At 42.0% G+C, this 23,275-nt stretch overlaps 1 protein-coding gene across 1 annotated transcript in view; it reads left to right on the top strand.

Annotated features, from left to right (window-relative positions):
• The first annotated feature begins 4,583 nt into the window (after positions 1 to 4,583).
• RGS6 (regulator of G protein signaling 6) overlaps positions 4,584 to 23,275 on the top strand; it is a 251,730-nt gene continuing 233,038 nt past the window's right edge. The window contains exons 1-2 of the mRNA XM_084208445.1: positions 4,584 to 4,896; positions 18,736 to 18,840. Of these exons, the coding sequence (XP_084064571.1) occupies positions 18,757 to 18,840 (84 nt within the window). The 5' untranslated portion in view covers positions 4,584 to 4,896; positions 18,736 to 18,756. The remainder of the gene's footprint in view (positions 4,897 to 18,735; positions 18,841 to 23,275) is intronic.

Consider the following 23,275-nt stretch of genomic DNA (forward strand, 5'->3'; position numbering starts at 1 on the left):
CTGTGGGCTGAGATCCCCACAGGGAAATTCTCCCTGTAGAGAAAGCACTCACACTTGTATAAACCGGGCAGATGTGGCATCATCTCCTACACTGTGCTCCCTTCCTTAAAGGGTATGCAGGAGGGACACAACCACAGCAAGCCTCCTCACACTTGACTCTCAAAGGATAAAATTTCCTGAGAATCTCTGAGATGGAGGTGGAAGGACGAGACGTTTTTCAGCAGACTTAGTGTGATTTGGTGCTGCATGGCTGAAGTATCATTTTTCTAATTGCTCCCTTTTTCTGCTGAATCCATATGGAACAGAGCACACATAACAGAGATTTAGGGGTTTTGAAAGCACACTTCCATAAAGACAGCCTAGGAATCACAGAGGGGTACCATGAAACAGTATCTGAGAGCATCGAATGTAGAACACAGTGAAAAAGGGAGCCAGCATCGCTTGACCTGCTGTTTATTGGTCACAATGACAGGATGCACAATAAATTTTTTCTTCTGGTAGGTGAAGTAAGGTAAGTAAAATTAATGGCACCCCACAACTTGCTCCTGCTGAAAGCTGGTACAAGTCTGTACTTCCTGTAAATGTCCAAATTTGCAAGTCAAGCTAGCCACCAATTTCATAGAGTTAATTTAATGTTTACAAAACAAAGGATCCTTTTGTAAGAAGGCTGAGGAATTCAAGAGTGCAGGTGCAGTCTGATACTCAAAAATGTAACATGAAATAAGCTAAGGGCTTTGAGCTGGAATTTAAAAAAAAAAATCTATAATAGGTGTGGTAAAAGATGTGCTAAAACCTCTTAAAAACTACAAAGAAACTGTAACATAACGACTGCCTGAAACAAAATAGAAGAGAAGAATTAATCCACCCAGCAAGGCCTTATTTAGTTTGCCTTAACAAAATCTGTAAAGCCTATTGCTCTGCTCTTCTAATGATGTAGGCTAAGACACAGGAGATAGGAAAAGCCAAGACACTGAAAGCTGTTGTAAAACTAGGTCACTGTTAAATTAAACATTTTATGAAAAATAGAACCTGCCTTGAACAACTCTGAAAACCTCTTTGCTTTTTTCATGCCCTCTGCCAGAGAGAGACACTTACTCCTCTTTATTGCCTTCATGAAAAAAAGCACTGCTTTAGTGACGCTTCAGCGCTCACCTCGAGCCAGCAGCTCCATTTTTTCTTGTAATTAACAGCTATTGAATATTTATGAAGTAAGTGCTATGGGGTAACCCTTACTCATTCGATCAACAATGCTGTTGGTTTGCAAACTGAAAGGAAAACATTGGCCCTACCCCAGAGCACTGCAACCACTGCAGCTGCAGCGGCTTCTGCCTTTCTGAGCTTTTCAAGCACCAGGAGAGGAGGATGCTACTGGCGGAAAGTTAGCGATATATACTCCTCCTTTTTTCAGATGATCACAGGGAAACATGCTGTGCTGTGACTCTGCCAGGTAAAGAATCTGTTGGAATACCCTGGAGACTCCCACTGTTGAGTTGTGAGTAAGGGTTTGCAGAAGCCCTGTGAGCATGTGTAACTCTAGTGTCAGCCACGATATGCAGGGGTTCAAAGTCGTACATTCTGAAGCTGATAAAAGGACCTCATTACAGCAATGACGATAATACAGCTTTGGGACAGCATTACTGGGCATGAGGGAAGTTTTCTACCACTGCAGTCTTTCATAGAAGATACAATAATTTTATAAAATGTGTATTTTTGTCATTGAAATCAGTCTCTGGGATAAAGAAAGCTGACCAAATATTTTCAATAAGAAATGTTAGTGAAAATGAAAATTCTAGCTCAGTTTCTTCAGTTTTAATGATGAATCATTAAGAACCGGTGGTGTTCCATGCTTGGTGTGGACCATGGCAGTCTCTTCTGGCTTTCAGATCTCATCACATAATACAGAGGAAAGGGAACAATAAAACTCTTCACTCCTGGCCAGAAAAATGCATGGCAGTCCCTCCCCACGCATTCTTCACCAGTGCTCACTAAGCATAGCAGTGTTTCAGATGCAAGGTCTTTTTCTGCAAACATTGCTGTACGTGTGTAGTTCTGCATCAACTTGAGATGTCCCACTGATCTAAATGGAACTGTTTGTGCATCTCTAATCATACTCATCAAACTGCTGGACTCTCCCCGCTGGGAGAGAGGCTAAACTAAGAAACAGTTGCTGTGATGAACCAAGTCTGACTACATTGTTTTCAGCATAAGGATCAATGTAAATACAAAGCTGGCTCGGTTTTATCAGGTTTTAATTATGTATCATTTATTTTAGTAGTTATTGCAGGAAAGTAAAAAAAAATATTTTTTTTTTTGCTTCATACCATTTTTTGCTTCATACCATTTATTACTTCAAGGGACCAAAGCATCATTGTTACTTGAGAGAAGCCACTAGGCAAAGATTCATTTATTTATAGTATAAAATGGAGAAATAGGGCATGGAATATTATCCAAACTTGAAATACCATTTAAATAGTATTTATTTATCATTTGCCTTTCCTTTTATTTGTACTTTTTGGTTACAATTTCTTCTGCTGAGCATGATTAAAATAAGCATAGACATCACTTTTGCTTTAGTGTTTCATTCAGCTTCCTTTCTCAACATCATGGGCTGCTGGAGTATGGTAATACTCTGGATGTATGTACTTCCAGAAAACATATTGGCAATTTCTTTGAATTATAATGTTAATACACCTGTGAAATATTTTCTGTCTTCTACTTTGAAAACAGCATTTCTATAGAACTTGCCTCTTAGTCTGAGTTAACCTGATATATTCAAGCACTTAGATTTGTTGGTTGCTGCATGCATACTCCTTTGAGGGAGCTGTGAGAACAGAGACTATGTAGAGTAGTCTTGAAACAGTTTTTCCTGAACAGACCTGATATAAGACACTGAAATACTTCATTGATGTTTTTACATGTAGTCATACCCCAGCATAACTCAATATACCTAGTGATTTAAAATGCTTTGCTGAGAAAGTCTCTGAAAAAATAAATCTTTATTTCATAGGTTGCCATTCTCTCTTTCCTCCCTTTGCCAGACAGCTTTGTGTGGCAAATAATATATAATATGCTCTGTTTAATCCAAAGGGAATAAAAATTAGTTTAAATTCAAACTTGATATAAAGGGAAATATTTTTTAGATTAATTTTATTTCAAAAAAGTATCCCAAAAATATGCTGTGATGTTTGAGAGGTACATTTTCTTTAAACAAAACAGCAAAGATCAAAATGTTTTAACCTGCTACAGAAGCTTTTAAATGCCCACAGCTGAAATCTGAAACAAATCAATTAAATCAACACCCTGTAAAGTCTAGTAAGGGTCAATGAGCTTGTGTGAGGCATAACTGCAGAATTATGCCACTAAGATGCAATTTTGAGTGTGACAGGGAAATAAATGTATAGTCTTTGTTTCTGAAGGACCTTTTTGAAGAAGCATGTGAACTCTGCAAGCTAGAAACTGGCATTTGCAAAACTAAGGAAGAAGTAGCCAGTAATGGTAAAGATGGAAATACGGATCCAGTAAAAATGGAAGGGATGCACAGCTGAACCAGGAATATTCTTTTGTTATTAATTTAATATTTGAATTACTTCAGCAGTTTAGTGTACCAGATATCACCAGAAATTGTGCTGAGCAGACTACAGCATAAAATAACAGGACATCCCTGCACATGATAGCTTCTGGTGTCAGTCAGCAGGCTTATGAAATATAAACCTGGTTTTGGTAAGAGCCAGGATGTTAGGAAATTGAGGGAACAGAGACACCACACAAAGGCTTTTAAGGCAGGCTACACGAGTGGGTAAAGGAGCCTTTTCTCTGTGCAGCTGACATCCTCATCGTGAAGAGTTTCAACAGCAATAATGAGTGTGATGCGTGGGAACCAAACCTTGGAAATTCACAAACTTTTGCACGGAGATGGGCGTGGCTACCTCCTGTCAATGGTCTGCCCTAGTGCATCCCAGCACAGGGCTCTCAGACCTGAGGGGCAGCTTGGGGCAAGGTGGGCTTAACTTGCCATCTGGAGAAAAGGGAATAAAAATCTCATCCAATAGAGAAACTGGTGGATAATGGCCCTGAGAAGTATGCGAGCTACTTTGCCCACGAAGTTAATGTGTGGAAATTCATCCTAACCAACAGCAATGTCTTTTGCCCGTGGGACAGGTCTGTGTAAAAGGGCTGGGTCACCAAGCAGTTTTGTTGGAGTTGTGGTGCCTGTTAAGATCGATGATGGTGTGCAGAGCCCAGGTGTTATTTAGGGAATCCTGGCTGTTGGAGGAAGGTGACCAAGAGACGAGGCTTTCTCGGTTTCAGATGGAGGACTTCAGCCAAACACTTTTAATTGTGCGACTCAACACATAAGCAAAATTGCAAGAGAGATACAAGGCTTGCCTTCGGCTCCCCCGTGCCTTTCTTCAGGGCTGCGCCGAGTGCCCGAGCAGCGGCCGGGGTGGCGGGACACGGGAGCTGAAGTTCCCCCGCCTCACCGCCAAAGGGCGGCCGGCTCGGCACCGGGGAAAAGGGGCTCCGGGGCCGGGCGGGGGCGGCGCGCCCGGGCCGCCCGCAGCGGGCGCTGCAGCGGCGGGGCCGGGGCCGGGGCTGGGGCCGTCCCCGCCCCCGGCCGCCCGGCTTGGGCTCGGTGGAGGGTCGGGGGGCGGCAGCGAGGGGCCGGGCCGGGCCGGGCGGGGCGCGGTGTGCCCGCGGCGGATTCGCCCCGGCCGCCGTGCTCGCCGCAGCAGGAGGGGCGCTGAGGAGAACGGGAGGTTTTTGGAAGAGGCGCACAGAGGAGCCCCGGGCTGACCGCCGGCCCCGCCCGCAGGCTCACGCCATGCTGCGGGCGCTTCCCCGTCTCTGAGGAGAGGCGAAGGGGCGTCAGGGGACGGCGGCGACGCGATTGCTAAGGTAATGGAAGTGGGCTGCTCTTTCTCGCTGTCTTTTTCCTGCTTATCCGCATCCATGTGGTGAGTGGTTGTCACTCGGCTGTGCCCTGGCAGCGGGATTCCCGAGCTCGCGGGGTGGGAGTTCGCTCCCGGTCGGTAGTAGCGGACAGGTGCAAGGTGTGTGTTCTGCGTGTGTGTTACGTGTGTGCCTGCGTCTGTGGTGCCCGGCCGGGGGACGGCCGTGCCCTGGCCGGGCCGTGCGGACCCCCGAGAGCACCGTGGCTGCGGTTCGCCCTCCCGCGGGGTCTGGAGGAAGGGGGCCCGGCCTCGGGCCCCGGCGCGGGAGGTGCGTGGGCGCTGTCCGGGCGGTGCGGGGGTGCCCACGCCCCGCGGGGCGCGGCTCAGGGGACGCGGTGTCCCAGCAGGTGTGAGGGCAGCTCACGGGGAGCCGGAGCTCCGTGGGGACATAGGACAAGTTGTGGCGCCCAGAAACCGCAGGTCTTTTCGGGGAAGGATGAGGGGGAGCAAACGCTGGAGTGCAGCTTGAAGGAGGAGCTGATGCCCTGTGGGAAAACTTGGGAACTGTTTCGCTTCGGTAGCGTATTGCAATAATATTCTTCCATCCGCCGACAAAGTGCGTTTGCGTGAAGACAGATTGGTGTGTGAGAGTAAAGCTGCCAGGCACTCTCCTCCCAGAATCTTAATCTCCTGTGACGCTGAAAGCATCTTCTTAGCCGCTAGATGTGATGGCATAAGAGTGTATTGCAGGGCCAGTAAGAAGCTTCAAGTGTTTTTTGTTTTTGTTTTTTTTTTTGTTCCTGAGGAAGATGCTGATTTTTGTATAAATAACGGCACGCTGCCGCTTGTACGCTGCAGACGTAATAGCAGCCAGGGCTGTTGCTCCGAGGAGCTGGCTACGCCTGTGGCTCTGAGCTTGGCGTCCCGTCTGCACCGGCGCTGCCCTCGCTGGGACGGCCTAGGTAAGTCGGGGCTTCCTTCAGCTGGCCTGTAAGGGACCTGGCAGAACTGCATCCCGGTTGTAGCCTGTGTGCTACATGATGCTTCCCTGAAATCAAAGATACGCATAATTTGCTCTTGATGGAATTATATTTGCTGACAGGCAGTGTATAGGATTGGAAAGCAGGAAAATCTGTGTCTGATCAATAAATTCATACTGTAAAACTCACCTTTGTGTTGGCATGTTACAGCAGATATTGGTGGTTTCCCATCCCAAAGAAAGCTACTTTTCCTCTTTGTTTCTGGAGGAAGTGTTTTGTGAGCTGTCAGTGTGGGATTTATTTTTATTTTTGAATAGTAGTATATTTGATATTGTAAGTTTCCTTTTTTATTTTTAATTTTTTCTTTTTAATGCCGATTTATTCTAATCTTGCAGATCAGAAGAACTAGGAATTGTTTACTGTGGGGTTATGATCTATAATACTTTCTCACCAGCTGATTTGAAACACTTCCACTATACTTCCTTGAAAATCTGCTTTAAAAAGAGGTCAGATGTTGAAGAGCAGTTATTGGCTTGGGGGCATATTGTTACAAGCACAGAATAATAGTGTTCATTGCTTGAATATGTGTGTGAAATGCTGAAGAAGCTGTTTAGACTCAGCCAATATTGACTTTATTTTTAGATGAGCTGTTCTTTTTTCTAATGACCTGACTGATAGAACAATTGATGACAAACATTCCACTTTCCTTCCTAAGTGGCTACAAGTGTGATGAATTAGATAGCCATTCTTTTTTCCATTTTGAACTGTATTAGAGGGAAAAACAGTGATTTGCTACACATCTTACACTGAAGTTTATGGTAGTAGAAGATTGCTGTTCACCTGATTTTTCTGATTTTTTTCCCCCTGCTAACCTTCCCTTCTAAGAAAAGTTGCAGTAGGTTGCTGCATAGAGTAATTGTCAATGCTGCTTACCTTGGTTTCTCTCTGACAGTTCCTGTGGTGCAGGTAGTACAGATATCTGTTTTAATCAATGATGCCTGCAGATAAGACGACAAGGTGTGTCCTCTTAAAGCAGCAGTTACCTCCCTGCCTACCACTTACAAGGTGTTTCAGTGTCTAGCATGTAATTCTGGTGAGCACACTGGTACAGCAGAGGTGAGCAGAGCACTTTTCATTCGTGGCAGTAACTCTGCATTTGGTAATGCTTCTGAGGCAGCTGAGGAAAGCTGAATGTATGGACAGGAAATGCCTGGCTTTGTTGTAGTCCATTCGAGCAGGCAAGAAGGGGAGAAAAGGAGAGGGCAGTCCTGTCCCAGCAGACTGCAGCAAACTAACAGATGGCAGGGAAGGGAAGAAGCTAATATATGTGGAGTAGCAGGAGGAGAAAATAGCTGCAGTGTGTCGTTTTAATGTGGTGCGTTGGGATGCTGTGTTGTTCTGTGGTGAAACTTTGGGGTCTTGCAGTGCCGTGGCTCAGGGCTCCTAACACAAATACAAGGGTGTTGTGGGGTGATGATTTTTTTTCTTTCCTCAATAACGATATGAGTCTTCAGCTTTTCAAGAATGAGGGGTTATTAATGCAGGGGCTTTGGCTGGGTATATCTTTGATATCTAAATCAAACACTCCAGTTGTACAGTGGCAGCAGAACAAGGGCAAACTGCTCTACCCATGCCCAGTGTTACAAGAGTACAGTTTTGCCCTTATCATGGGTTGTTGTATTGTTTGTGCTCGTTACCTGGAGCTTCAGTTTCTGGAAGAACACCTTGGCTCTCTAGAGGAGATATTGTAGGAACAAACAGGTCCGCTTCCCTGAGCAGCCCTGGGCTATTTCAGGTAACAAATATTGCACTTAATTGTCAGAACTGAAGTGCTCCTGTTTCCTCCTGACACTCTTTTCAACATCTTCATGGCTGCATTATTATTTATGTCAATTCACACCATGGCATTATGATTACAGAAAAGCCTGGGTAGAATAAGAAAATGATGTTGATGATTTGGAAGGGTGTTTCTATAATTCAGACTTTGAACTGCTGTCTCCAGTGTGGTGTGAGATAGCACTCTGCCTTGTGAAGTTACCAAGCAGCATGGTGGCCCTGCGCTATTACTGAAGGTGGAATAGTACGCTTAACCCTGTTCATTTGCAGCTTGATCTGCCTGAGACAAGCTGACCACAGCTGTGCTGGCCAAGCATATTTCAGAAACTGTAGGTGGTGGTGGTGGATTTTTTCAGAAGCATCTGGTCAGTCACTTTGTTCCTGTGGAGTTACATATCTGACTTCCTCAGACTACAAAATTTCCTCTTGGCATCGTTCAGCACTTACATATAGTTGCACGTCTTCGTATTCTGAACTGAATTATTATGTTCCTACGCCTCTGAATCTATTTTTTTCCTAAAATTTTTGCCTTCATTCTTCATCTTTTAATTTTCTGTCTGGTGATTGTGGGAGCCATGCTTGCATTTTGGTGGTGGTGGATTTATGGGGTTTAGAGGTGGCTAGAGTACTTTGAAAAATTTGGTGTGTCTTTATATCTTTGAAAAGACAATAATAGATGTATCATGGAGAGTTCTAAATGGTTTGATTGCAACTTTCCCTCAATAATATAGTGGCGTTTAAAGTTAGTACAGGATGATATTAGTGTTAGTGTATCCACAGCGTTTTCTTAATCTATATAAGTTTTACCATGAAAAGGCATTTCCAAGATTTCAGTTAGTGTTTCCAGCATATTGTGGTGACTGAGGAACGAGCTAATTTCTGTTGTTGTGCTCTGTCTATGAAGAGGAGAAAGAAAGAGGAGCTAATTTGTGTTTTTCTTGTTGGTTGTCAAGCTCTAGAAAGATTGTGGAGTCAAGAGAGACTGCTGCTACCCACTTATGTTGCATCACATCTCATACTATTTTTTAACATCTCTGCAGCGGGTGGCAAAGAATGTGGAGAGAAGGAAAGAGAAGAAGATTAAAATTTCAGTGAGCAATAAGGTTCTGACACTCTGACATCCCAGGAGCTCTGCATTGTCATGCTGGAAACAGCTGTGGATTCCTAGACTAGGCAGCACAGGTACTGCCCTTTGCCTGCACAGGGGTGGTGGGCACCATGAGGCAGTGAGCAGGAATTAGTGCTGCACTTTTGCAGGAATCTTCACTTACACGCTATAAACATTGTCCTGACGGTAAAGGACAATATTTCATCTTTTTCATTGTGCTCTTAGGACCTGGCATCAGCAGTGAAAGGTTCACAGGGTAGTTAAGGATCCTCATGTTACAGGCCTACTATGCTATGAGGATGTGTGTTGAGCAAAGGATAACTAATGGCTTGAAAGTCAGGATTTAGATGTCCAATTTATTGCTCTGTCATTTGTTGTGTGAATGTGGGAAGTCACTTAATTTCACTGTGATTTAATTTATCATTTTGTAAAAAAAAAACAACCTAATTGCTTTTGTCACAGATGAGCAACTAGTTTTAGATTGCATTCACCAGTGTAAGAGCAATCTGGCAGAGACATGTATTAGCTCAAATAAACTAGCTGTCTTTAATAGGAGTATTATACTGTAACTGTTGCAGTAGTCAAGTATATTAGTATTTATAGCATATGTATCTTATATTGGTATTTGTAGCAGTCCAGATATGGCATTGTGAAGTTCAGGTTAAATGAACCACAGCACTGGGATTTGTAGGCTTTGCTGATCTGTGTGGATGTGTGGTGTTTGGACTTGAGCTAGCTAATTCAGGAGTGGCTTAAGTGCTTTTTACATTGCAATTACTGAAGTGATTTGTGTGTAATTTGCATCTGAAAAGGCTGTGTGCTGTTATGATAAACAGCAGGGCAGTGAAATCACAGTATATTGCATCATGTCCTTGAAGTAGGTGGGATACAACCAGTTGTGTTCATTTACACCAAGGGTATTTCATGGTGCCACGTCTTCAAGGACACCTGTGCTTTTGGGTAGCAAATTTCCCATTTTATTTGATTGCAAGGGTACTTGCAATTTTCCATCATCTTGAGAATGAACAACCAGCAAGAACTCTCAGCACTTTGGGACATTTTAAATGAGATTATGCAGTCTCTGATCAGTGCGGGGCTGGATTGCTTCTATGAACTTGCATAAGATTGCTTGAAGGGAACTTCATTTCAGCAACCTCTATTGGGAACAGGGAGTTTAGGTGGAGTAAATCTGAATTTGGAATCTAACAAGCACTGAGGCCTATGTTTTGTTTGTGTAGGTTTTTTTTTGGGGGGGGGGAGGGGGTTGTGTTTTGTGTTTTGTTTGTTTGGTTGTTTTTGTTGTTGTTGTTTTTTTAAATTTTAGTATTGTCTTACCAGTCTGTATTAGAGCATTAGAGCAATTAGTATTTCCTAGGGTATGTAAAGGCAAGGCACTTTCAGAGATGGTATATTTGATGGACCAGCTTCAAAGAACAGGATGCTCTTAGCACACCTTAACTGATCCAGTAGAAGATTTATATTGGAGAATAGATTAGACGTCTACCCTCAAGTTCTGTATTATCAGTACAGTTACCCATTTTCCCCAGGGAATGATTCTGGCCAATAATTGGCATTGTTGCAAAACAACAAAATACAGCTTCAGCTTTGCCACTGCTGCTCCTTGCAGGCTGATAGTGCCGAATAATTACTGCTGTAGCTTGGGATCACCAATTCACATGAAGTTCAAAGTTGAGCTGTAGCTATCTCTTTGCATTTCTAAATTTATATAGCACTGACTCTTGTTTTAGTAAAATATTCAGCATATACTTGCTATCACATTCCTTGTAGCTATCCTTGGTAACAGCATGTTGGCTCAGAGCCTTTCCAAGAGGCCTTGTGCTCACAGCAGTATTATTTTATTGGAAGGGAGATTGATTACTGGTGAGTGCTGCATTTTTTTTCTGAATTTTTTGGAAGAGGGGTGGATGTATTGGAAGCAGTTTCTTCCTAGTATAATGTAATTCTGGTCCATTAAAAGTAAATGTAGTATGCAAGTGCCCATTTTAACAATTGATTTCATAAAGGGAAAAAATTGCCTAGTTAACCAGCAATTTGTATGTCAATATTCACTACAATCCATCTCCATTCCATTTTTTCTTCTGGTTATCTTCGGAAGTCAGGACCTAGTCAAAGTTAGATGTCAAAAATTACTTTATATTGATTTCCACTCCTATGTTTCCTGGATCTAACATCCAGATACAGACAGTATTTCAGCATTCTAGAATAGCTAAGAATATGTGCAGATTTAGAAATATATAAAATAAAAATGGAGTGTGTGGCAAGCTGGGAAAAGGAGAGGAAAGTAATCCACTTCTATGGCTTATCAAGAAGCAGTCTGATTCCTTGTCAGGCGGCTGAGGCAGATCACCAGTGGCTCACACAAATGGAACAACTGGAACTGTCCGTCCTGAATTTTGTCTGTTTGACAGAACAGCGTGAGCGCTACCACAGGTGTCTCAGATGGAGAGAAAATTGCTCAAGACCATGGAGAGCACCCTTTTGGAGGGGGTGTGAGGCCTTGGTGATCCCTGGTTAACAATATTCTGCTTAGACCACTAAACCATTAATATTCACTTTTTTTTTATTAACTGATGTACATGATTTGGAACAGCAAGTGACTGCTGAGAAGTACCTACACACATCTACACATTAGATTACTCAGGGGCTGAGTTTAAACTTGTGTGTATCTGCAGGAAGTCAAGTGACTTGGATTGACTCATGTCTGAGAGCTAGTTTGGTCTAAAAGGCGGCTGTGTTCATACTGCATATTCTTGGTCAGAGGGGTCTCAGACCTCTGGCCCTTAGCTGGTACCTCTGTGGCCTGAAGATACAGTGATTGTTGTGGGTGGTTTTATTTTCAAGCATAATGTTTAAAAAAAGTGAGATTGTCCTGCAGCCCAGCAGAAGGATGAGGTTATGCATTGTAGGACTTGGGACATGTTGGGAAGCTGTAGGGTGTTGCAGAACCTATTGAGAGACTGATGCAGACATGGATTAGAGGTAGGAATCCCATCCTTGTGTAAGATGATCCATCCTGACTCTTGAGAGCGAGTGCTGGTGGTGGAGAACTGTGTTCCCAAATGTGTGTCTGCTTAGGTTTGGAGCTCTACAAAAGAGATCCCAGGAGCAAACCAGCAATTAAGCACTGTGGGTGATCAGGAGCCCAGAGCTTGCTCCCTGCCTTAGTACTGTGTGGAAATGCAGACGTACCTGTTCGATGTTCTGAGGCAAGTTTTCCACAGGAGAAGTAGTTATTTATGGAAGGGCACTGCACCTTTAGGTCTGTAAGAGTAGTAGAAATGGGAAATCCCAGCCTTCATCGGGATCCCAGTTTCCCTAAAAAGAAGAAAAAGGGGGTGTCCTGGAGCTGGGTCCTCTCTTCCTGCTCTCTCAGAATGAGGCAAAAGAATCTGGGCTTGTTCCCTGGTCTAGATGTGTGCCCATCCTCCATCCTGCCAATTGTAGAGTGAGAAAAGTGTTGAGCTCCTGTGCTTCAGCACGGAGCTCCCTCTGAGCTTGTACTGTAGAAAGAGGAGGAATGGGGTCCTTTAGAGACCTTGAATTCACCCAATGTGAACAAAATCGCTTTCCCACAAACAAAGAGGAATTTGTTTGGCAAAAGTTTGAACATTGAGTGCTGCTGCTGGAAGTGTTTATACTTTGTTCATTAAAAAAGCAACAGACTGAGTATTGTTGATAGTACTGCAGTGCTCACCACTTGCAAGGAGGGGCAGAAGGTCTGGGATGATCTTCTACTAGGAAACTATTTTTGGAGTAACTTCAGTTACAATTTGATGTCCAAAAGAAAGGATTGAAGGATTTTTAGGTGCTTTGGGAGCTATACTTCACTGTAAGCGGACTTCCCTCTCTGCCCCTCCACTGGAGGGGAGCAGTGCCATGAAGGAGGAGTAGAGGTGCATTGTGCAGTGCTTGTGCTGAGCTACACCACTGAAAAGCAGAGGATACCCCAGGTAGGTCCTGGGGATCCACTGGCTAGTGTATTCACCTTGGCCAACAGGATCAGCTTAATGATAGGCTGTATATTGCCTTCTAGTATACACAACTTGCATGGCGTGCCCAAGTCCTGGTTTAATGAAGAAATAATTAACCAGAAAAAGAACATGAAGACAAGTATTTCTTCCCAGTACAATTTCAGAGAGATTTATGTAATGGATGTGAAATATCAACTTAAAATTAATGGAGATTAGTTGAATTCAGCGTGATTTTTCCTTCCGTCTCTTCCCTCCCGTCACCTTAATAATGACCTGTTTGATCTAAATGTTCTTGCAGATCAGGTAGAGATTTTTCCTATTAGGTAGTTATGAATTCAGCAAGGCATGTGGTTATATGATTTCTCAGCCATGTGAAAAGTTGTGTAGTCTAGTTGTATTTCACTAATTAGAAAAAAATTACCAAGGTATTAATGGCAGGAAATTGTAATTCACTCTATGATTGTGCGCTAAAGCACTAAATCTCTCATGATTTGATATTAAAAATGTGTGTCAATTATAAGCTGCCCTTGAAATATATTAATTACATAGCATAAAGGTAATTTTCACATATTGTCACCCAAAATTATATTTCAGCTGAACAGTCCTGGTATATATCTCCATGGGAAGTCATTTAATTGATTCTATTTTCTGTGATTCAGTTTTCCCCTGTTTAAAAAAAGAAACAAGTATCTCACATGTGCAAGAAATGTTTTGCACTGCAAATTTTGCATATTAAGTTTACAATTTATTTATTATGGTGCAGTATAGGAGTTGACATATGACCTTGTATTATTTTGTTAAATCCAGGTAATATTTTCAAGAAATAGTTTTGCAGGATTTCTTCTAATGTACTTCTTTCTTTCGCTATTATGTAAAAACCCCAGAGTCCATAAGGACTTTAGATCTGTTAATTTCTATGGAATACATGGGGTTTTCTGTCTGTGAGAGGTTTCTTACAGCAGTCTTGTTTCCAATGGTCTTTTCTGACAGCAATCAAGTGTTTGAGAACACTAAGGGGAATCTCTTAATTTACTGTTCAGATGCTTTCATTGAATTTACACGCACACACACAGATTAAATGCTGACAGTATTTATGGATTAAAATGTAAAGGTGGTTTTCTTTGAAATTTTCTAATTACAGTTCTGTATGAGAAACTCTAAAAAGGTAAACTAGAAAAAATATGCTCTGAAAATCAAGAAAATAATTTTAATTGGTTATTCCACCTTAAAGTTCACTCATCCTCTCATGACGTATGGGAGCCTTATCTGGTTGCAGCTTCTGGTCTTTGGGAGAGTGAGCAGCCTGATCAGATAAGAACAAGAGAGAGAGAGAACTCTTACTGTGATTCAGTGCATTTTGTCAGCAGCTGCCTGTCTAATCCACTCTGCTTATGTTTCTTGGGGGAAAAGCAGAAGTGTTCTGTAGTAAAGAATAAAACATAAAAAGGAAAAAAATCAGTGAGAGGAGAATGTACCCTCTCTTTTTAGCATATTTTTGGTAATATTTTTCAAAGGCTTAATAGGCCATCTTATCCATAAACAAGAAGTTAAAGGCTGCTGATTTTGTCCTTGTGTGTGGTAGAGTGAGAGAATGGTTAGCACAAATGGATTTCAATTTTTATCACTTTTGGTGCTGAGGAGTCCAGATTGCTGCAAGCATGGCTATTGTCAGAAAAACAGCTGTGGGAAAACAGCGTCTTTGAACATGATATTTGAAATTTAGAGATTATTTACTCTTTTGAAGACATGCATTTGGATTTAGATTGCTGGCATGTGGCTTCAGGCTGGGATGAGTTAGCCCTGATAATACAGCAAACTGCCCAGAGGAGGGAGAAGCTGACAGCACTCTTCAGATAGTAACTGCTGAGGTTCTTAGCTGGAGGCTGTCTTAATTAAGCTAGAAGCTTATTTTTTAGAAAAAAAACCTACAGAAAATCTTTGTTTTCACTCTTTTCAGCTAAGTGTAGCTGAAATTACTTTATAAAGCTAAGCTGGATTCACTTCTGGCTAATACATCACAAACAAGTGCTTAGAGAAGATTCAGAGGGCAAACTGTTTTCAGTCTGTGCAGTGTTGTAGGGTTGACTTCCTGCTTGCATCTGGAGTAGACTGGGCTGGCAGTGAGGAAAAAATTGTGTAGGTTTTTCTGGTTTGTTTCTTAAGAGAGGACTGTGCAAATCAGATGTGGACTTTTACATACAATTACATTAATTAAAGGGTTGCAAATGCAGCATGTTAACATTGTAGTAGGGTAAAAAAGCTGTTCTTGGACCGTGGGCAGTCTCATTTGTGTTTGCAGCAGGCAGCTCTCTGGAGAAGGATATGGAGATCCTGGTGGAGATGCTGTCCATGAGCCAGCAGTGTGTCCTTGTGGCCAAGAAGGCCAATGGGATCCTGGGGTGCATTAGGAAGAGCATGGCCAGCAGGTCAAGGGAGTGATCCTGCCCCTCTGCTCAGCCCTGATGAGACCAAATCTGGAGTGCTGTGTCCAGTTCTGGGCTCCTCAGGACAAGATGGACATGGAGCTCCTGGAGTGGGTCCAGCAAAGTGCTACGAAGGTGGAGGGGATTGGAGAATCTCTTTTGTGAGGAGAGGCTGAGAGAGCTGGGCCTGCTCAGCCTCAAGAAGAGACAACTGAGAGAGGACCTCTTCAATGTATATAAGTGTCTGAAGGGAGGGTAGCAGAAGGTGGAGAAGAAGGTGTAGCCAGGCTCAGGTGCCAAAGCAATAGGAGAAGAGGCAGTGGGCAGAAACTGATGTGTTGGAAGCTCCACCTGAGCAGCAGGAAGAACTTCTTTACCGTGCGGGTGAGCGCGCACTGGAGCAGCTGCCCGCAGAGGTTGCGGAGTCTCTCTCACTTTTGGAGATACTCAAAAGCTGTCTGTACTCAAGCCTGAGTAATGTGCTGTAGGGAACCCTGTGTGAGAAGGAAGGTTGGACCAGGTGACCTCCAGTGGTCTCTTTCAACAGCAGCCATTCCTTGGCTCTGTGAAGCAGTCCTGCATCACTGGGTGCTGAGCTCCATTCAACTCCCACGTGTTAAAAAGCACAGGTGTAGTAGAATCCATGGGACCCAGCATTGCTGTTCTTTCACCTTGAAGAGCCAAGAACATGCCTGTGTCATATCACTGTCTTGTTTTATCTGCAGTTTTTCTTTTTCTTGTAGAACACCAGTGAGAAAGACTTCTGTGCCTTTAAAAAGGGTATAAAGGGAAGAGTAAAAACTTGGGGAATGGTCAGAGTGCTCACAATGCCTCAGGGGCCCTGGCTTGGCCTGCTAAGGCTCACCACAGCAGCAGCAGCAGCAGTGCCTGGGCTGTGTGGAGGGGATGCCCACACCTGTCTCTGCTTCACACTGCACCTCAGCCCTGCCTTGTCTCCAGCCTTGTTCTCGGAGATGTCCATCCTGCTGTCACTCTTGCAAAGGTGGCTCTGCTCCTGCTGTTCCTGGCTGAAATCCAGCAGCAGATGCTGGGCATTCGTGGGAATCACTTTTGCAAATTTATGACTTCCAGCAACAGATTGGTTCACTTGTATTGATTGCCTTATGTAGATGTTATGTAGATCTGTGTGTTAGGCTTGTGTAGATCTTCAAAGTTAGTGGCTCCCTCAATGTCACTGTGAACAGTATGCCAGCTACTACTGCATATTGTACTTGATGTTATTGTCTTGTTGTGCTGGAGTAGATGAAAATCTTCAAGAAGTGCTATGGGGGAAAATCTGGAAGTACCAAAAAAGGTCAAGTGAGCTGACAGTATAACAAGAACAACAGAATTTGTAAATGTGGACATTCAAAGTGAATAGTGCAATGAGTGAAGCACAGCTAAGTAATGCTCAAGAGGGTTTTTCAGTTAGAAATTGTAATTTTGGTTTTTTAAGAGCATTTCTGAATTGAAAGTTGCAATTGTTTTCTTTTAAAGCATGCATATAAAATCTCACATAATGTAAGTGGTGAATGTGGTCTTTATATACTGCAGGTGAAGCTGAAACTTGTGTGACTTGACATATGCTTTCAACTCTGCTTTGTAATTGCCTTCAGAAAGTTACGTAAAAATCTCAACCCAGTTCCTGCTCCCTTCAGTTGAGTGGTGATAACCTAGAGCCTAATTCTTCAGTGCCTTGAAACCATGACCGAGAAGTATTGTGAAAATGCACATTTGTGTAGATAATTTGAAGCGCTATAATTTGAAAATGCTTTACCCTTCATCGTTTGTGCTGTTTAATAGTTTCTGCATCTAATAATTTTGCTTAGAGAATTTATTTCATTTCCTGTTTAGTTCACAACCTGGCACAACAGTGTAGTGTTTGGGCTTCTCGGAAGACATGAGGTTTAATAGGGGTTAAAATGAATTTATATTCTTTAAATATGAAATAGTGTCTAAATTGGTCTGAACATGCTTTTAAAGGGTGATCTATATATATTGACTCAACCTTGATCTGTATTACTGAATTTCCAAATTGGTATATGCGTGTATATATGCATTTGTGCCCACTTGTGTGTGTGAATGCATACCTTATAAAAGAAAAAAATGAATGTCTCTAGACTGGTGTAGATTATTTGTTTCTTGTATTTTTTCTTAAAGGGGGTATGTCAGCTGCTTCTGGTTGTAGTGATGGATGCCATGTTACTGCAGTAGCCTTTTCACTGCTGAGGAAGGACAGAGCTGGGATATGGTCTGAGCTTGTCTGATTCTAGGCTCTTGACTTGTCCTTGGGAGCTGATAACTGACAGCTAGAATGGCTCAGGGATGTATTATACATATAACTGTATGCTATGTATGTATATTATATGCTGGGGCATGTTGTTGCCTGTGGCAGTGTGAAAAGGGGTAAAGGAAGGAGTAGGAAAGTATCTTTTTTCTTAAATAAGGGAGACAGTTTAATGGTGAGCTGTGTTTTAGAAATTAATGCATAGATTATGCTCGTGTGAACATAGATTTTTTTTTTTCGTTCTCAGTTTTTAATAAAATACATTGAGATGGGATATTTCAGTATTTTCAATGTTAAAGAAATTGAACTTGTCAGACAATTTTAATGCCAATGTCTGTACAAGGCAATGTTACTTCTTAGGTTAGGAAAGGTCACCACACAGCTCCACAGCAGCCTCTAATTTAAATGTTACTTGTCAAATGTGCTGGTGGAAGAGAAACTTAAAATACAGCATTTGACTCAGCACCAGGCCCCTTTCCTTCTTTCTTTCTTTTTATTTTTAAATAATGCTTTTGCCTCAAGGGTGGCATGACCTGGAGGAGATGAGGCAGCAGTTCCAGTTCTATGCTTCCAGAAGATAAGGAGTATTATGTGTGGTTGTCTGCCTGTACCCTGTTGCCTCTTGCTGGCTGTGTCATGAGAAGAGGTGAGGGAAGCTGTTTACTCTGAGCAAGCAGTTATGCCTCCCTGGTTCTTGGCTGGTGCTCTGGGGTTGTGGAGAGCTGGAAGGGGCTTGGAGTGTCTGCAGGCAGGAACCGTCAGTGTGCCTGACAGTGTGCTGCACCCGCCCCTTACAGCGGCGTTTCACTCTGCCTCGCAGCAAGGTGCCTTGGCTTTTTCTTTGTAGGCACCTCAAAGCTTCTAGAACAACACAGGCTGTTTGTGCTCTATAGTGAGGAAGGGAAGTGTGTGAAGTATTAATTAGATATTCTTCTATTGAATAAGGGCTTATCATAAAACTTCAGAACTGTGGGAGAAATGTGTGTACATGATGACCCAAACCATAGCTGTGTGTGACTTGGTGGTCATTGTTCTTGGGCGCTATCCCATAAACCAGTCAGTTCTGACACAGTGTGATTAAATCCTGCATGGGGTGAAGACAGGAGTGTGATTCCCTCTGTACCATCCTTGTATGTCTGCCTGAGAGGCAGTTGCATGTCCTTACCATGTTCCATTGCAGCCTGGAGTGATGCTGACTTTTGCTCCTGTCCTTGCAGTCTGAGCGACGAGAGGCAAACATGGCCCAAGCACCCCCTGATCCGAGTAGTGCGGAAACTGCTGACCCAGAGGAGAGTTCTCCAAACATGATAGTCTACAGAAAGGTAAGGATTTGGACCTGTGGCAAAAATCCCTTCTCTTTGTGGTTGGCTCGTAAAAGAATCCCATGCCCCTTCTGAAGTCAGAGGTTTATTTGACTGCTTGGATGATAGCTGAAAGAGTTTTAAGGAAAGTGTTTCAAACTATAACATGTGAGAGCTTGGAAGTTGAATTCTGTTCAGTGGAAGAGCTTGAGCTTGTTAGTATGAAATATTTGAGGACAAGCTAATAACTTGAAATTTGTAACTTTTTGTCATATGACTTTAGGTAATGGTTCAAGTTTACCGCAGCTAGCTAAAATACGTGTGCATATCTTCCAAGCTTTATCATACCAAGCACAAAGCAGCCTCCATACAGTACTCTTTTGGTACTTTTTTTCCTATATTCATACTGTGTTTCTTGTTGAATAATTAGCAGTTTGATTCTTGATAGGTAATTTTTCTTACTTCCCATGCCTTGCTTGAATTAAAAAAAAGTGTTTTTCAAGTGCTAGGGAAAAATGAATTCGACAAAGGTGAAACAACAGCAATGTACAATGTTAAACAACATTTTTTCACCATGATAAAATGTCTTATTCTGAAGTACTTTGGAGGTAGCATAAAAGATGAAGGAAAGCTAACTATTGACCCATTTGCAAAGCCATTGTTTTATTTTGGGGTAGATGTATCCTTCATCTTTGAAATTAAGTATTTTTGCAGTTTAATGAAATAATGTAAGTAGATTTTATTTAGCCTGCAAAATATTTCTTAAGTGTGCAGAAGTGCTGTATGGTTCTGACAGAAATTTCTTGCATAGCTTAAATAAGCGACCATTCTGTTGACTTAAGAGCTAAACTGCTAGCTCAGATCAAGTTTCCTTATGTAGTATGATCCTGGGTAAAATTACTGAAATGTGTTGGAGGTACATGGTTATGTTTTCTGCTTGCTTGACTGCAATCTTGATGACTTTCATATACTGAGAAAATAATTTAGTTTTCATATGGAGCATGAGTTGTTTAAAGTGTTACTTTTTGATATCCATAATTTTGGTTTAGTTGTTGTGTATTTGGTTTGGAATCTGGAATTGTTAACATGGGAAAAATTTCTGGGTAATGTGTAGGCTTGTTTGTTTTGAATGTGTTATGAACACACTTTGGCTGCTAATTTGGAAGTAGCACTAGTCGGTTAGTCAGATTATTTTTTTCCAACCTGTTTGCTGAGAAGTCCAACACCCCAGTAGGCTGAAGTAGATGTAGGGTGTGAAGGAAGTGTCTGGTTGCATGATCTAGAATTAGGGCATTAAATCTGTGACTCTGCAGAGTGTCCACTTACCTATTCCTGAAAACATTACTTTATTTGTGTGCCTCACTTTCTATTCATCTCACAGCATTTCTGCTTTAGGATTTCTCCATTTCTTTGCCTTTTAATATTTCCTTATTGTCATATGAAATAGAGGTTGTGAGTTCTGTGGTTACTATTTGATTCATCTCTCCTTACTGGTTTTCCTCTGATATCAGTATTACCAGCCTTTCATAATACAGCCACCTGTCAAAATACATAGTTGTCTTTTAGAATAGCATGCCCCATGCATTGTACAGTAATGGTGTATTCTGTATTGTCAATTTTAAGCTAACATGTCTGTCAGATTTTTCTTGCTGAGTGTTTCTGTTGCTTTGTGAATAAAAAACGTGGGTGGGTATTACCTATTTTTCGGAGTAAATTTTCATTGGTGATTGACTTTCTAAATGTAATTTACATTATTTTAGATATTAGTTTTAATATTAGTAGTTGGTACTATTTGATATTTTGATATTACTTTGATATTAATTACATGTATTACACATCAGTTTTATGTTCCTTAGTGTTGAAAAATCATATGCAAAATCTGAGACAAGACTATTATTCTTTTGATTATCTCTCCTCTCTCCAAATGAATGTTTAGCTCTTCATCTCTCATTTGCTTTCAAATGGCTTGATTGCCAGTAATGAATGAGAAAAACACTGCACTGGACTCCCTGAAATATTGAACACAATCTGCCAAAATACCCCACAGTTCAGGGTTGGTACTGTGTCACAGTAGAAGGAAAAGTTTGCTTCTCACAGCAGGGATCCCAAAGTGCAATTGTTGGTCCCCCTTAGGAAGAATAAATTAGGGTGGTCTTTAACAGTGGAACCACAGTAAATCCTGCTCTGAGTGTGAACTGTTTTGTCGCTTATCATAACTGCCATATTTGAGGGTTTTGGGGGAGGAAAGCCCTGCAAGTAGAACCTCAGATTGTTAATACTTTCTTTAATACTTTGTTTACTGAGAGTCTCTGGAGTCTGTTTGAAGTTCATGTGCCAGCAGATTTGTTGTAGCCTGGTTTTCTTTTAGTAGCTAATGAAAGGTAGACACATTTAGAGGACATACCAGATCTTAGGTGGTATTGAGTGTCCCTTTGGAGCAACCTCTCTCTGTTTTGTTTATGGAGAAAAGCCTGGAACAGGCTGTACTCTTTCTTTAGGTAGGTAAAACTAAGTGGGATGGGTTTTGACCATGTAGAACAAAATAAACTAATTTATTTTGACGCCACTTATGATATTCTCTATGGACCCCTGCAAACAAATGAATTCTAACTGCTTTGATTGCTACAGCAGATGGTCTCAATGAGATGTCTTATTTTCTTCTACCTTCAGTGTTAACCTTTCAGGAGTTGATATTTATCAATTTGTGAGGTCCGTTATTTTTTTAATCCAAGATACTCAATGTTTCTCCGCTGTTTTGGATGACACCTTTGTGTGAATTAAGTAGTGCAGATGCATTTGTTACAGTAACGAGTGTTTAGGGTATGATTTGCCTCACCCTACCCTTGTTAAGAAGAGCTGTAGCCCTAACTACGTGAGCTGTATTGACCAGGTCTCCAGCGGCAGTCTTGGGTGCCTAGCTGTCAGGTACTTATGTTATAGGATAGACATTTATAATTAAGCAAGCTGCACTCCACTTTTGTGGAATTGTGTGTCCTCTTGTCTCTCTGTGCATCTCAGTGCTGAGCCCTGGGCTCTTACAGGGCTGCAGGTGGTGCTGCAGGAAGGGTGGGCTGTCATTTATCTGCGTGGCACAGTGGTACCCAATGGAGCTGTCAGGGTACCACAGATACTGCATTGCCATTTAAGTACTCTGCGAGTACACAAAATCTGGCCACGTCTGGAGAAGATGCTGATGTATTTTTTGATGGGATTACTACTGGAAGAGTGATGCACAGTGCTTAAAAAGACTGTTTGAAATGCACTACCCCACTTTTCATGGGAGCAGGGAGTGACATCCCCATCCTTACTTCAGTCTGCGAGCATTGTGTGGGTACTGCAGCATGGAAGGAAAAAAATGCAATAAAAGCCAGGAGAGGAGAAGAGCCTCTACTAGCAAATAGTAACAAAAAATATAAATTGATTTTAAATGTTGGTCACATTCCCTTGAAATCCAGCACCCTTTGATTAGTCTTTCTTGCAAATGCTGGTGACTGTGTCTCAAGAGCCCTTTGGCTCATTGTTACAATAATCCACATCTGAAAATTCCTCTTCTGCAGACAATATTGAAAGACAAATTGTTCATGGACACCTTCTGACACCAGACCTATTAAGTGACCTATTATCAAAAAAATTTGGCAAATCAAATTTTCTTACATAAAGGATGGTGGGAAATTATGTCACTGTAAAAAAAATCACAATATTTAGAGCTTGACTAAATAAGAACTGAAAATATCAATAAGGAGGAGTGCCTGGGGAATATAACAAGAAGGATGAAACCACAGAAATTGAAGTCTAAATTGGATAGCAAGGTGTACTTGTTTCTGAGAGAGATCCTATGACAGGGAAGAGTTTGCAAACTGCGCTGTTTAGAGAGTTTTAGAGCCACTGGAGCATGTATGTTCTCAGGGATATCAAAGTATGCTGACAAAGAAATGATCTGCATTATCTGCTGATAGATTTCTGTTTCTGCTTATTTTTTGCCAAACATATCCTCTATATCTCCTTGCTAATGTTGGCACTTACTGAGTTAAATTTTGAATTTTTATGGTTACTCATGGTATATCTTTTGAACAAGCAGGAAAATAAAATTTCCAAAGGCAATTACTGCTCTAAGTAATGTAACGCAAACTTGCAGCTGCCACAAGATGCTTTCAGAAAAATCTTGAGTTGTTTGCTACCTTCAGTACTTGGCAGCCTTCGTGTCTTTTTAAATGCTGATTTAAGATCTGAATTTGAATTAAAAAAACAAAAAACAAAAAAACCAAAAAGCTGAGCAAAAAGAAAGCAGCCTTACATTTGCAGATTTTCTCCAGGCAAATTCCAGTGTTCCAGTCATGTCAAGTAGCAGGAGTGTTGCTGTCAGACCTGGCCGATTGGGCAGGAAATGAGAGAACAAACCGTGAAGGCAGGTGCATGCATCCAAAAAATGTATGGACCATGAAGCAGGAGGATGGGG

Source organism: Fringilla coelebs, assembly GCF_963513975.1.
Source record: "Fringilla coelebs genome assembly, chromosome: 6".
NCBI lineage: Eukaryota > Metazoa > Chordata > Aves > Passeriformes > Fringillidae > Fringilla > Fringilla coelebs.